This window comes from Balaenoptera musculus, chromosome 15 (genome assembly GCF_009873245.2).
Source record: "Balaenoptera musculus isolate JJ_BM4_2016_0621 chromosome 15, mBalMus1.pri.v3, whole genome shotgun sequence".
Classification (NCBI taxonomy): Eukaryota; Metazoa; Chordata; class Mammalia; order Artiodactyla; family Balaenopteridae; genus Balaenoptera; species Balaenoptera musculus.
The window spans coordinates 83,082,072-83,097,974 of record NC_045799.1 but is presented as its reverse complement, the minus strand read 5'-3'; the positions used below and the strand labels follow the sequence as shown (position 1 = coordinate 83,097,974).

Genomic DNA, 15,903 nt, shown 5'->3' with positions numbered 1-15,903 from the left:
AGAGTTTTGTTTAAAAACATAAATTTTCCTCCCAAATCCTTCTATTAAATGTATAAACAAGTAATTTTTCAGTTATAAAGCTATTTAATTGTTGGGTTTTTACATTGTATTGAAGTTAATTCATTGTTCTCAGTGTCCTGCGAAAAGCTGGACGACGCCCTCATGGCAGCTGATGCTGGGATTTAAGAGGACCCTTGTGAGTAACCATCTAAAGGTCTTCGAGTGACTCATTCCAAGAAGTCGGCCAAGGGGCTGCTCTGGTATCTGAGATCTTAGTATAAGCACTTTGCTGCCATCTAGTGTCATACATTTTTCTTTTTGAGTATTTTGCAGAGGGGCACAGTTTAGGGAGGATCTAAGAAATTTTTAAAACTTGGATAAAGGAAACTTTATTTTAGTTCAGAATACATTGCTGTTCTCATTGTTTTTCCTCTTCAAATAATGGACCAAAGTAATAATCCCTGTCTACTCACTAAGCATCATTAAAACATAAATAAAATAAGCCAGATATCTAAATACAGCTTTATCTGTTTTGGATAGAATGAGTCAATTTTTAGTACTTATATAATATAAAAATTTTTTCTGTAATTAAAGATTTTGTGCTGATTTTTCTTTTAAATGGTGGTGCCAGGAGAGCTCTGAGGCTCTTTCTAGAACATAGAAAGAGTCCCTCTCAACCCATCACAGGTCTCATCCTCGAGAAACAGTCATCGGGCTCCTCAGTAATCGCTCACGTTTACTCCCCAGGTTAGAGACGTATTTTCCGGGATCGAGCTCACTTTGCCTCCCCCCAGTGTGGGTTGGGAGAGGCTTTTAGTTTTTGCCAAGCTGGAAACTTTCAGAGCGTTAGCGGTCTGAAGCAAAATCCCCTTCTGTTTATTATACTTTATCTTCTAGTGAAATCTGGGGAGTGGCCTATTGTGGGGAGAAGATAACTTTAGAACAGTGAGTGGTAAGGAATATGCTTTAGGTAACCTTGAAAAATAACTACACCCACTCTGCCATTCCTGCCTTCATGGCCAAAGTCACTTGGGAAGTACTTGCTGTTTGCCCGAAGCTTCTGTTTGTTTTGAGAAGTGGCCCGATGCAGCACAGCATAATCCTACTTTTGTGTGAGGGTAGTTTTTTCCTTAGATGGATATTGCAAGAAAGGGGTTAGACAGATGCATGTAAGTGGTCATTTCACTGGTAATGTAAATAAACTTCAGCTCTTTGTTTTCATGTGAGCTACCTTATGAAAATCCCATTAACCTGTAGCCTGGTGCTTTTTGCTGGAGTTTTTCTGGGTTAATTTAATTGTCGCCCAAAGCTGGGTTTATTCCCACCACTCCCATGCTGGACAGAGCCTAGCCTGGGTGAAGGTGGGGTTGGGATGAGGAGGGACATGTATTTTTAAAGGGGAGGAAAAGGTGTCTGTTTCTCCGCTGGAGCAGCTTGTAATTAATTGCTAGGGGAGCAAAAGGGGAAAGCACCACATTCGCAAAGAAATAGGAGGACCGTGACGTGGGTGAGCACACACCTTGGTCCCGAGGGGAGCAGCTGCTGCCCTGGCAGAGCAGTTCACTCAGTTTGGGAGACTCCTCCACAGCTGTGTGATTGGCTTTAGTTGACTGGAAATTCATTCTTATAGAATAATCGGTTTGATCTACGTACTAATTTGATTTGCTCACCAAATAGAATTTTCTTGACAAGTTGGTAAACTGTAGAAGTGCAGCCCCACTGTTTGTTAGCTCTGTGGCCTTGGGCAAAGTTCTTAACCTCCCGAAGCCTATTCCACATCTGGAAAGTGTTTTAAATTGTGAGAGTTATTTGAGGGTAACAGGTGTGGAAACTCCAAGAACAGTGCTTGGCACACGTTCGAAAGCTCCGGTGGTAACGGTTATTGATATCAACATTATCGTTCATATTAAGATGATGGAAACTGGGAATGAAAACAAATTTAGATTCTTGGTGTGGACCTAGAAGTTACATTAGAATGTATTTATTATTCAGTGTGGACAAATGCTAGTAAAGGAATATTGTGTTTTAAAGTTTAATTCTGGGAGGAATTTGCTATTTTCAGTAGCAGTTATAAGAAATGTATCAGAATCTTTAATTGGTTGAGAAAAATTTCCTTCCTCCGGAGTCTTTTTTGACTCAGATGTAAAGAAAAGTGAAAGCTGTTGGCTTGCTTTCTAAATTTTATTAACTGATTATATAAAGCTTGAACTTGGAATTAACTCACATCAATAAATACTTAATCATGTGGTAAGCAGAATGTGGAAGATTGCCTCAAAAGTGTATTTCCCAAAAGAGATACACTATAAATCCCCCAAGATATACCGCCCTAAAATTAAAATCATGAAACAGAAACAGGATAAGATAGGGGAGTCCTGTGCAAATACGTGGGGTACTCGGCATTGAAACACGTGTGCTGGGTGTCTAAATGTGAATTTGTCCATTTTCCTGCCCGTGCTGCTGTCCTTTGAACAGGCTTATTTAAATTAACATCATAAATTTTTCTGGAGTGGCTAGAATGTTCTTTCTCGCAGTGGTCTCTGGGCAACACAGGGCCCTGGGGAAGCCGGCAGAGAACTGAAGCAGTTACCGGCACTGAGAGTACTTTTTCCTCCTCTTCCACCCATTTTTCTTTCCTCATCTCCCTCTCTGTTGCTCATGAGTGCTTTGGTGGTGGCCTTTGTGATGTGATGTTCTCCTGGAATCCCTGAAGGTGGTGTGGATGGCACTTCTTTTACTCTCCATCTCATCTCTTAGTTACCTGGAAATTTCTGTACTTCTGCACTTAAATTGTGCATTATTGCCAATTTATCTTTTTTAAGTGTTGTTATCTGTGTGTTTATATAACAAAGGTAAACTAATGTTTAATTTAGAATGATCCTAAAAGGAGAATAGTGTTTTCTTTACCTTTGAAGTATTTGGTTGGAATTGCTTTTTTGTAATTTCACACTTGTTCAGGGTGAGATTATTCTTTATTAAGCTCAAATCGAAATAATTTCCAATAAGTAATCTTAGCCTCTCGGTCAGCTGAGGCATGTGTGGAGATGCCCGTTTGTTCCCCCGGTCCTCTCTGGAGACTGACCTGGGCTGGTTTCCGCAGGGCGATCTGAAGGCATACCTGCGCGGTGGCGAGCCCGAGCCGGCGCGGGGGGACGCGCAGACCACGCTGCTGCAGAGGCTGGCGTGCGAGATCGCGGCGGGGCTGGCGGCCATGCACAAGCGGCACTTCCTGCACAGGTGGGTCCCTCTGCTCGCGTGCACCTCCCGCACTGCTGACCCCAGAAGTGTGGGAAGAGGCCCTGCAGGAAGCTCAAGGAGGACCAGCTGTAACGTGAACTCTCGATGTGTAAACAAGGTGTCCGCTCCTGCCCAGTGTCAGAATACGGGTTGAGCTCGGCTCTGTTTAAACCAGTGCTGGGGAACAGAGTGCCTCAATACAGCCTAAGGCCTAGAAATTAGTCCCAGAATTTCAAAGAATGCGAAAGAGTGCAGAGGGAACAGTTCCAGTCTTGCATCCTCCTCCTGTCAGCTTCAGGCTCCGACTCCACCCGCTGGGTTTCACGGTGTGGCCCGCCTCCCGTTCCGGAGATGGGAAGAAGGGGTCTGAGGGGCTGACATCATCTTCTCATAGAAGGTCACAGCATTGGTCTCCGACCAACACAACCCAGGCCAGGCTGGGGGTGATCGGGGGTTGTGTGTGAGCGGCACGGTGGTCGGGATAACACATTTCTGTCCAAGCCTTTCTGTTCCTACTTGAATAACTGCAGCTCTCTGGAGCGCATCGTATCTTGTTCAGATCGTCAGTGTAATTTCCGTAATTAAAACAACAAAGGGCTTTGAGTCCTGTCTGAGATGATGATTCTGTGAATAGCCTTTTGAGCTCTGATTTATGTTTAAAATTATTTCTCAGGTCTCTGGACGAACTGGGCAGTGTCTCTTTAGTTGACTTTAAGTCATTTAACTCTTAACAATCCAAAGACCTGAAAAGGAGCGCCTGTGTGTACTGACGCGGAGGATGTCCATGAAGTATTATGTATTTTTTAAAGCAGGTTGCACAGGAGTATATTTATAATATGACAACGTTAAAAAAAAATAACTCTTTTATTTGTAGGGGTGTGTGTGTGTGTGTGTGTGTGTGTGTGTATGTGTGAACAGGCATGGAAAAATACCTATCAAATTCTCAACATTACTTCAGGGTGGGAAGAAGGAAAATTCACATTTTTCTTACACATCTATCTTGTCTGGCTTGCATAGTGAGCAAATCATTCTGATAAAGTGCTTTTTAAGAGACCCAGAAGATCATGAGTTTCTTCAGGCCCAAGGCAGAAACCCTTACACAAAACTTCAAAATATAAAGATCTATTTGTTTTATAATGGAGAAATCTTATATTTTGTTTTTTAACTTCATAACAGGTTAATTCCCAGCATATTTGTATTGTTAATCTTTTGTGAAACACAGATGATTACTACCTAATACTTGGTGTAGGAATTTTTAGATTTTGGAGAACGGAGCATTTAAAAAGAATATCATATCAGAATCAGCAACATAAAGTTATCAAAGACAGCTAGAAATTGTGTTTAAAGCCCAAGTCGGTTTCTACTCTTGTATTTTAAAAATTGGCAAGGATGTCAGAGTAAATGTTATCTTCCTGTGAGTTTCTTTAGGTTAAAGTTTTACTTAATTTAGAATCTTGTGAACTTTAGAACAAATAAAGTTGATAAATTTACTCACGTGGTTTGGATTTAATTCAGGTGCATAAACTCAAGGTAAAGAAAATTCTTGAAACCATTGACAACTGTTTCATTTTATTTTAAAAAGTAGCCATATTTTATGTAAAATTTCCATTTGGGGCAAAATTGTGTGCTTTATTTTTTTGTTGGTAGCACAGCGTAATAGCATCTTTTAAAAATTGAAGTATAGTTGATTTACAGTATTGCATTAGTTTCACGTGTACAGCATAGTGACTCAGTTATATATATATATTTCTTTTAGATTATTTGTCATTATATCAATAGGTTATTATAAGATATTGAATACATAGTAGCGTATTTTTAAGTTGGACTTTAGAATATTTATTTGCTAACTCAAAGTCGGACTTTCTGTGTTGGTTGAAAATAGAATATCCTACATGTCCAACTGGAAGCTCATCTAGTAAAGCACCCCCAATTAAATTTTATTTTTACTTATCGTCTAAGAGGAGACGTGTGCCTGGGTCTTGGGTAGCCTGTGTTTCTGCAGTCAAATGCGTGACATTCGTGAAGGCCACGTAAACAGCAGGAGCTGCCAGTGTGTTACGCTGCACGCCATCCTGCCCTGCTGGCCGAGGGCCTGGGACTTCCTGTCCCCAGCCTGTCAGTCTTCCTGAAGGAGCAGCTCCCATGAGAAGCCACCAGGTCACTGCAATGAGCTAAGTGCACAGGGCATCCAGCCTGCGGCATGGGCCTTGTGGTGGCTCACATAGCTGGAGACCTGTGTGACGGTGGCCTTGAGGAGTACCCAGGTGGCAGCTGTGCACGAAAGGACCTCTGTAGGATTTGCCCAGTTTTAAAGTTAAAGTTACTCTCTGCTGAGAAACACCGAGGTGACTAAGTCATCCAGCCCTAAGAGTGTGGGTGTCCAGTGTTACAGGAGCCCAGTGTTCCTATAACCCAGCTTACACAGAAGGTACGTGTGAGGGGGTTAGGAAGGACTGCTGTAGCCCTGTGGGCTGGCTGTGCTGTGTGTCGGGGAAGAGAAGCATGATGGGGCTGACCTGATAAGCAGGGGTGAAAGCTGTCCAGACCCTAAGCAGAGTTGCCTCTTTGTGCCATGTCGGAGTCCTCTTGCCTTAATCCTCACCTATATCTCTGTGAGCTGCATCCCCCCTTCAAGTGGTAAGCGGCAGAGTCTCTTCACAACCCACGTAGGGATTTTTCTTTTTAGACCTTCGTGGCTGCCAGCGGCAGGTTGGTGCTGTTAGGTGGCCTCTCCTCAGCTTTACCAGTGTGAGGCACGTTCCTTAATCCTTCTGAGCCTGTTTCTTCTATGAAATGGGGATAATCTTGCCCTGAGGTGCTCTGGTCAAGATTACATAAGGTAACGTGGGCCAAGCCCTAGAAGAGTATTCTGTAACTTTCGGTTGTTTGTTGCTCTTTTGATCAGGAATTCAGGGTCTCTGGGAGACCCTAAGTGGTAACGTAAATAGAGGAGAGGATGGTTTTGGAAATGGCTCCAGCCACACTGAGCTGTTTCCATGAGAGCAGTCCTCCTGGAGATGGGTAAACTCTCATTCCAGTGGAAGCAGAGAACAAGTGGTGATGCTTCCTTGTGACTCGGGATGGGAAGCTGTTTAGAACCCCTTTCCTCTGTGAACGCACGCTTCCCGTGTCTGGCGGCTCTGCTCACGCGGCTGGGTCCCACTGACAGCTGAGGCCACCTCGAGTGCTGCCAGCCAAGGGGGACGGGGCCAGAGCTTTAGAGCCTTTCAGGGCTGGATCGCTTGGCAGCTTTGCCACTAGACCTGTTTTTCAACTTGAAGGAAGAATATACTGGGTATGTTTGTATTTCCTGACCCAAACCAGCCATTGACGTCAAGAGTTACCTCTGCCATTAAAAAGTTACACCTTTGCGTTTTCCTATTCTTTAGCTTGGCATGTTGTTGGCCTTCAGAGAGTGTTTATTTTTACTAATTTTGAATTGAATTATATCATCATTTAGAATCTGGATAACACTTCAATGTTTTGAAAACATTTCATATTTAAAAAAATTTTATTCTTATAAAAACCATATGAGTTAACCCTTACAGGTTAGGCCCCCCCTTTTTTTGGCAAGGAAAATTGAGGCTCTGATGTGTCAATTGACTTAGCCCGAAGTCACATAGTTCTTAGCGGTGGAGCCAAGACTCGTTCCCAGGTCTCTGACTTTGTCCAGTGCTTTTGCCACTGTACTCTGGTGACGGGATGTTTGGGGTAGAGGGAGGGAGCAGGTTTAGAAGAAATTCTCTCAGTCACACCATTGTTTTCCTCCTCATTACCCCTGGTTTTCAGGTAATGAGAAGCACTTCCTCCTTCTCTGAGAGCAACAGTTGAATTGTATAAGAGTTTCACAATGTTGTTTATAACGAGAGCCGCAGGTCTTTTGCAGGTATAACTTTTCATCTTTTATCTAAGCTTCTCCTTTCCTGTATCTGAAGACCTGCAGGAAACATGTGTGAGGAGAGAGGCGAGGAGGGAGGCAGCTGGGTGGTCCTGGAGTGGATCTAGTGGCCTGAGTGGAAGGTGCCAGGGGCTCTGCAGGTGCCCTGCTGGCCTCGCCCTGCTGCCCCGCCACAGATGACACACAGACGCCCCGGCCGGAACGCTGGCACCCAACTTTTAATGCTGGTCCTAGGACACAGGTGTTGGGGAGGTTGAGAATGATGTGTTGGGGCTTCCCTGGCGGCGCAGTGGTTAAGATCCGCCTGCCAATGCAGGGGACACGGGTTCGAGCCCTGGTCCGGGAGGATCCCACATGCCACGGAGCCACTAAGCCCGTGTGCCACAACTACTGAGCCTGCGCTCTAGAGCCCGGGAGCCACAACTACTGAGCCCATTTGCCATAACTACTGAAGCCCATGCACCTAGAGCCTGTGCTGTGCAACAAGAGAAGTCACTGCAGTAAGAAGCCTGTGCACCACAACGAAGAGTAGCCCCCGCTTGCCACAACTAGAGAAAAGCCCGCACGCAGCAACGAAGACACAACACAGCCATAAATAAATAAATACATAAATACATAAATAAATAGAAGGATCTGTTTACAGGGGCTCCAGAAATTCTGGTTGGAGGTGCTCAGAGCCTCTGCGGCAGGACCTGCAGGGCCGCACGGGTGCAGCTCTTGGTCCAGAGGGTCAGGCTGCCTTAGAGCCTTGTATTCTCCTGCCCGCGTGTGGCCCCCCTCCCTTTCTTCCTTCACTCCAAAAGACAGGGACCACTTCTCTCCTTGAGATGGGAGGTTTCTACAGGCACTCCTCGTTTTATCACACTTCGCAGTTGCTGCGGTTTTTTACAAATCAAGGGCCTGTGGCGGCCCTTTGCTGAGCACGTCTGTCAGCGCATTTTTCCAACAGCGTTTGCTCACTTCCTGTCTCTGTGTCACATGGTGGTAATTCTCGCAATATTTCAAACCTTTTCATTGTTATTATGTTTGTTACGATGATCTGTGATCAGTGATCTTTGATGTTACTTGTAATTATTTCGGCATTTTTTAAGCAATAAAGTATTTTTTAATTAAGGTTTATACATTGTTTTTTCTTTTTTGGACATAATGCTCTTGCACACCCAATAGACTACAGTGTAGTGTAAACATCACTTTTCTATGCACTAGGAAAGCAAAAAATTCATGTGACTCGTTTTACTGCGAGATATGCTTTATTGCGGTGGTCTGGAACCAGACCCGCAGCATCTCCCACATGAGCCTGTATGCTGTCTATAACAGTAAGGGGGTCCCGAGGTTTTCCCCAGACGCCTCCACAGGCCTGATGGCTTCTGGATGGTGCGCCGTGAAAATACGGCTTGTAAACATAGTGTAAAGAAGAACTGAACACATCTTAACTGGCAATTGAGATCAGCATGTTTATTGAGGAGCAGCTGCACACACGGCACCGTGCTCTGACTGGTAATGTATCGTTGGTGGTGGTTACTGACGGTGAAAGACGGAAATACTGACCCTGGCAGAGTCACTTCAGTTCTCTGTGCCTCAGTTTCCTTTTCTATAAACGGGGAACATAATAGTGCCCACCTCAAAGGCTTGTCATGAAGATTAAGTGAGTTAATACGTGTCAGGTGCTTAGAGAAACACCTTGTGTAAAGTGCTTGGCGCACATTAGCCATCATTGTATGATCGGATCAGTGTCGTCGTACACACCAGGCTGTCACTGAAGTACATCAGCCTTAGCTGCTGCTGTCCCCATTCTCGTTATTGTTACATTTCAGACATGTGAGCTTTGGAAATGAAAATCATTGAAAATAAGAATTTGATAAAGTTTTTGGTCTTCTACAGTCATATAAAGACAAACGTTTTAAATTTTGGACTATAGAAATTCAGCTTCTGATTACTTTTATTTGTGATTTAAAACTATAAATTAGGTATCCGATTCTATTTTAATTTAGTGGCTTTTTTATTCATGTGCCAGTTGATAATTAAAAAGATTCTAAGGGGTAAAGCTGAAATCCAAAAAATGTAATCTGCTGTTTTTATGGGAAGTTCCTTTAGAAAAAGTAGTTTTTACTTTTCAAATTAAGTGTTTTTGAAAATTAACTTGTTCTTAAACTATGTAAGTAAGTTGTTTTAAGTGAGTCTTGAAAATATGCTCTTTGCCTCCCTCTTGGGGAGGTGGAGTTTGGAAGAGATGAGAGTGATTTGGAAAGGGTCTCCTTATCATGCTTGCATATCTTTGAAAAAGGAGTTAAAAACCAAACATTTCTAATAATGTAGATTATTTTTGAGTGCTTGAAGTTGTAACTTTATTCTTCTTTACTTACATTAAAGAGACTACTACTAGACTATTACTCAGGTAATGCAAGTTATTTTTAAAAATTCAGACAATTTAGCCAATTTAGAATTCTTTCTTGGTAACTCTAAAAATACTAGGAAATGAGCCATAAATCTGGTATTAATGCAGAACAAGGTACGGATATGGTCAGTATTTAACCTTAGCAGTCAGAGTGACTTAAAAAAAATCTGATCATCTCCATTCTTTAAGTAATTAGGAATATAGTATTACCTTTTTCTGTGAAAAAGGATTTTAAAACACGAATTATTAAGCAGGGAGCTCAATACACTAGCTGCTTACTCAAGAAAGCCTTTATCCATAGCAATTTCGTGTCACATCATCCTGGGTGTTGATTCTCCTGGTTCTCGTGTTCACTTCACTCTTTCTGTTTTCAGTGATTTAGCCCTGCGGAATTGTTTTCTTACCTCGGACTTAAATGTGAAAGTGGGAGATTATGGAATAGGATTCAGCAGGTACAAGGTAAGCCAAAGGTTTAAGGGTCCTCTCCTTGACCTGATTTAATTTCATACTCATGAAGTGGTCGTATCACGAAATGCCATGCCTTTTTGGAAAGCGGGGTAAATAATTATTGCTATCTGTATAATAAAATACACGTCATATAAATATTTCTCTGTTACATGTTCAGTAAAATTTCAGCTCAAATTCGGTAAACTTGGGGTTTGGATTTTTAAACTCTGTTATAACTATATCCCCAAAGAAAATAAATGAGGTATGTGAGATTTTCATTTGTGTGTGTTTGCGTAGCCCAGCTGAGTGAGGTGCCATAATGTGGGGCAAAAAAATATCACGCAAATGTAAGTCAGTTCTTTGTCTACATGGTAGCTCTAGCGTCTTGAGCGCTTGCTGTATACCACCCAGAAACTATGAAGTACTTGCCTGCACGATCTCATGTAATCCTCAGTGTAAAGGGAGGTAGGTGTGTCTTCCTGATCTTACAGATCAGGAAGATGGCTCAGTATGTTTGTTGCTTGCCCAGAGTCACAGAGCTGGTAAATGGTTGAACGTGGCCTCAACCAGTCTGTCTGACTCAAAAGCCTGCCCTCTTACTCATTCACCGCCCCACTCCCCTGTTCGGGGATACGGCCCAGCATAGTTTACAAGATGTTTTGCTCAGAGTCGTGTTCTGTGCATCAGACACGGCGTACCTTCCTCTTCCAGGAAGGATGACTGAGCAAACGTTCATGGCTCAGAGACCAGCTCATGAGGCCCAGGAGGCTTCAGGGAAACCCTCACCCACCTTCTGCCCAGAAGGTCGGTCTCGTGCCCCCTTCTTTTTCTGACGTGTTTTTTTGGGGTGGAGCTTGTGTTTTCTGAGACTGACCTGGAATTAAATCATTGAGCTCACTAAAAGTGTTATAAAATTCAAAATTCTATATGCTTTCTAACAAAACAGGAGGATTATATTGAAACAGATGATAAAAAATTTTTCCCTCTGCGATGGACTGCTCCAGAATTAGTAACCAGCTTTCAAGACAGACTACTAACTGCAGATCAAACTAAGTATAGTAATATCTGGTATGTATTGATTTATCATTCTGTTAGGCTTTTGTTGTTAGCAAAGTCCTGACTTCTTTCTTCTCAAGTACTTTCTTAAGGGAAAGTAATTGAATGAGACGGAGGAACACCAGAGTGCCTGATGGTGTGAAAAAAAACAATTTATTGACATCATAGCAATTATCACAGTTGCCGTGATGCGGTTAACTTTTCTCTTACCCATTTGACAGTAATAATCTCCATAAAAGCAGGAACCAAGGCTATTTTCTTTGCCTACTACAAGGCCTGGCTTACAATAGATGTTTAGTAAATATTTATTGAAGTGAATGAAAAAAACAGAAAGGTTTGGACCATTATGTAATACTGAGATGTATGTCAGTTTAATGGAAGTTGAAAAAATGTATATGAGTCTTTAGCAATTTCTATTACAGCTTCTTTAATTTATGTCTACACTTTTTTGTGTTATTGTCCTGCTTTTTCTATTTTCTTTTTCTCTTCTTGCCTTCTTTTGATTTTTTTTTAAACTGTTTTTTCCTGTTAGCTTGGGAGCTGTATACTCTATTCCTATACTTTTATTGGTTACCCTAGAAATTATAACATGTATACTTCACTTAACTTAGTCTAATGGTAGTTCTCATCTTGGCCCTGTTTCTGAGCAATACAAGGGCCCCAGGCTACTTTAACATACTTTAACTTGGTTTAGTTTTACTCTACACACACACACGCAATTATACGTCCTTGTTGCGTATGTTGATTTTTTCTTTTAACCCCACAAGACATTACTATCATTTTTTTTAGCATCAGTGTTTGTTTAGGTTTATCCACGTAATCAAATCACTTTGCTGTTTTTTGTTTTTTGTTTTTAAATCTCAGACCTTCCATCTGGGATCACTCTCCTTTTGTCTGAAGTATGTCCTTCAGAATTTCCTTTAGTGAGGTTCGACTGGTAATAGATTCTCAGGTCTTTCTCCGTAGGTCTGAGTGTACCTTTATTTTGTCCTCGTTCTTGAAGTATATTTTTACTTGATGACAGTTATTTTCTCTCAGCATATTGAAGATCTCACTCCACTGTCTTCTGGCTTCCATTGTTGCTCTTGAGAAGTCAGCTGTAAATCTCCCTAAGCTCTTTGAAGGTAACGTGACTTTTTCCTCTCTGGCTGCTTTTAAACTCTTCTCTTTGTCTTTTGATTTTTGTAGCTTCACTATAGTGTGTATTGGTGTGGATTTTTTTGTTTTTCTGCTTGGGATTTATTTGGCTTTTCGTATCTTAGGTTGGTGTTCACAGCCCTTATTTACCCTTCAAATACTGCCTCTGCCCCATTTTATCTCCTTTTGGAAGTCTGATTAGATATATGTTATACCTTCTTGCTCTGTCTTCTGTCTCTTATTGTCTCTTTTATATATTCCATCTCTTTGACTCTCTGTGCCACACTCTAGATAATTTTTCAGACCTGTGCTCTATCTACTAATTCTCTCTCTTTTTAAAATTCTCTCTTCAGCTGTGTCTATTCTTCTACTAAATCTCTCTATTGAATTCTGTAGTTCAGATATTGGCTTTTCGGTTTTAGGAGGTCTATTTGATTATGGTCTACATCAGATAATTCAAGTATCTGAAGTCTTTGTGGATTTGATCTTGCTGGCTCTTGATGGTGGTTTGTTTCCTTGGGGACTTTTTTATGGTGAGGATCTTGGAAACCCAAAATTGAGAAACATTTCTCCAGAGGGGGTCCACATTTGCTTTTGTCAGGTACTTGGATGTCCCGTCATGTAAGGGACTACTCTAATTCAGGGCTTTATGTGTCCAGCTCAAGATCTTTTAGAGCACTCAGATGGTGTGAGTTTGGGCTGTAAGTCCAAGTAAGGGCCAGCTCTGTGGTTACAACTTCTTTGGGACTACACTTCCCCGCCAGCACACACACACGTACTCACGCTCCCACATGTCCACTAATTCACAGGACCTCAGTGCCAAGGCAGCTTGCCTTCCAAGCCCGTGAGAGAGGCAGGGGGCAGGTTTATTCCCACTGTGAGGAGGTCTCTGTGAGACCCCTTGCCTTGTGCAGGCTCAGGGCTTTGGCCTGTCCACCGCCACCATCACCCGCACTGAGCCTGGTACACACCACAGACACAGAAGCCCAAGTTCTGTGCTTCAGCAGATGCTGCAGTCAAAGGTGGTTTTAGCGTTCTGCTTAGTTCACTAAGCTCTAGATTTTGTCCAGGTAATTCCCTGCTATCTTGTCTGCTGTTTGTTTTGTTTAAGAAGTTGCTTTTCATGCTTCATTCATATTTTTACTGTTCTTGCAGGGTGATTGACCTGAAAACTTAGCCTACATTCCCAGAGACAGAGCCTCCCCCTTGTTTCTGACGGGTTAAACAGCCTCCGGTGGCTGTTTAAAAGTGCCAGCTTCCACGAGAGGCAGGGACCAAACTGCCCTGTGCCAGGGGTGAATGAGAGGGTCCTCTCTCAGCGAGTTTGGTGGAAGAGGGGATAAGAGCTACAGGACATTTTTCTTCCCAGAAGAAAGAGGCTTGCTGGTCCTCAGGGAGACACAGGCCAGTGCGAGGCAAAGAGCTGGAGAGAAGGGAATGCTGGCGGTGACCAATGGCGCTTGTCCCCGAGGAGACTGGGCGGGAAAGACTAGGGCATAGAGAGCTGCAGGGCAGGGTGGGCACACGTCTCCTCTTTCTCTGTGGCCTGTGCCAGGAGAAAGGGATGCTCAAGGAAGATGTTAGGAGTCGGGGAAGTGGGGAGTTGAGAAGAAAACCCATGCTTCACGGTCTCTGAAGAACTGGGGAGGGGATTGGTTTGGGAACAGGCCTTGCTGGGAGAGAGAAAGGTAGCTACATCGGGGATTTGGAGAAAATAAGGCAGGTAGAGGTACACGCCCAGGGTCAAACCAGGCTTGGTGGTGATAACACTCATTTTGCCCCTCATCATAGGTCACCTTTGTGGTCTTTAGCATTTCATGTAAACTTCTTATTTTCCTCGGTCAAATAAATTGTTAATTCCCTAAAGTCGTTGACAGTATCTTAAACTTCTTTGTATCCAAAACAGCCCTCTGCCCCTAGCAGTTCTGTGCCAGGGAAACTTCTCCCTTCTTGAATTGGATTGGGAGATTCGGGTCCTTTTATTTCCTTTGGTTGAAATGCCCTCTCCACTTAGATACTGAATACGTTGATTTTTCTCACTGATTTGTGAGATTAGTGGAAGAGAGGTTAACTCATACGTTATATTGTACTCTATCACGTCAAATAATAAACTTATTTACTCAAGTACGGCTTGTTATTCACACACGCATTCTGGTGGGCATTGATCATAGTCACGGAAACCATCAATAGCCAAACCTGGCTGGACGTCAGAATCATGAGGGAGCTTTCTAAAGATGCAGCCACACCTGCGTCCACCAACGAAGAGTCCTCGGGGCGGGTGGGGCGGGGAGGGTCCCAAGCACCAGCATCCAGGTGACACAGACGGTCAGCCAGGTTTGGGAGCCGTTGCAGAAAGTAGACTGTAATATGCGGCAGAAGTGGAGGTGGTGGGAACAGACGCAGGGATCACACAGGAAGTGGAGAGGAAGTGTCCCTCCGGCTTCAGCCACAGAGGCCGTTTCCATGGGGACAGCACTGGGTGCGCGGGCGAGTGGGCCGGGTACTGCGAAGGTCAGCCCTGCCCGTGGTGACGGCTGTGTACCTGGAGGTGGTGAGGGGCTCAGGCAGGTGGCCGTTTCTGGCAGAGTAGTAGGGGGCGTCCTTCCGAAGAGCAAAAAACCCTGGATACTCAGGAATAGCTACAGCAAGAAATACATGGGGCAAACAGGGAAGGATTGTTCATGTCAAGATTTCCGACGTTTACTGCTGTTGTGAATGGGATGTTTTTTCCCCACCAAAAATCTCAGAACTCAATGTATTTACCTTGTACCTAGCTGTGTTACTGAACGCTTAAAAGTCATCGTGATGATCTTTCTAATTTCTTGAGTTTTAAGGTCGACAGTCATATTCGCTCCTCCATGTAATTATGCCTCTTAGCTCCATCTCATATTTTTTTGCATTGGCCAAAATTCCTAAAGTAATATTCCGTTAGTAAATCTGAGGAGGTATTCTTGTTGTGGTCCTCATTTTAATGGAAATGCCTGCTTTTTAAATCATGTTAAAGAGCTATCTTGAGGAACCTTTTCAGTAGACACCTTGTGCTTGAAATTACTAGTGACTGTACAAGTAAAAATGTAGGTGTTAAAACTTTGACATCGAAGAGAGAGAAATAACCGTGTTCTTTTTTCCGCAGGTCCCTGGGTGTGACACTTTGGGAGCTTTTTGAGAATGCCGCTCAGCCTTACTCCAGCCTTTCCAACTTAGAGGTTCTCAACCAGGTCATTCGAGAGAGAGACACAAAACTCCCAAAGCCCCAGCGGGAGCAGCCTTACTCTGACAGATGGTGGGTAACTTCACGTCACGTTCTTTTCAGAAGATAAGGAAATCCTGTCTGCATGGGTCTTAGTTATGTATTCTCTAATTTTGAACAGTAGATGTTACGAAAAGCAATCGTTTGTATATTATTCATGACTGATTTTAGAATTAACATCCATTTTTTTTAATGTAATCCTATTTTAAAAAAATGTGTAGAGCAAGCAGGAATTTATGTATTACATGCAATAAGAAAAATGTTAAGTCTGAACTAATTAGAAAAGTCAATTCTAAGGGAGTTTCCTATTGTGGAATTATTTTTAAATGAGGCTGTTTGTTTAAGTGATACCCAACGTGCGAGAAGAGAGATGGGTGGCATAGACATGATCATGTTTAAATTGGCACATGAGACTCATTTGCATAATGTATGTTGACATTTGCAAAACAAATTTACTTCTTATGATGCTCCAGACCAGTTCTTACT

General features: G+C 42.9%; 1 protein-coding gene across 3 annotated transcripts in view; it reads left to right on the top strand.

Moving 5' to 3' along the window:
- Positions 1 to 15,903, top strand: part of LMTK2 (lemur tyrosine kinase 2) — an 86,459-nt gene that overhangs the window by 55,614 nt on the left and 14,942 nt on the right. For all 3 annotated transcript variants that reach the window (XM_036827643.1, XM_036827642.1, XM_036827644.1), the window contains 4 exons: positions 3,098 to 3,234; positions 9,902 to 9,986; positions 10,921 to 11,042; positions 15,301 to 15,450. In XM_036827643.1, coding sequence (XP_036683538.1) covers positions 3,098 to 3,234; positions 9,902 to 9,986; positions 10,921 to 11,042; positions 15,301 to 15,450 — 494 coding nt within the window. The remainder of the gene's footprint in view (positions 1 to 3,097; positions 3,235 to 9,901; positions 9,987 to 10,920; positions 11,043 to 15,300; positions 15,451 to 15,903) is intronic.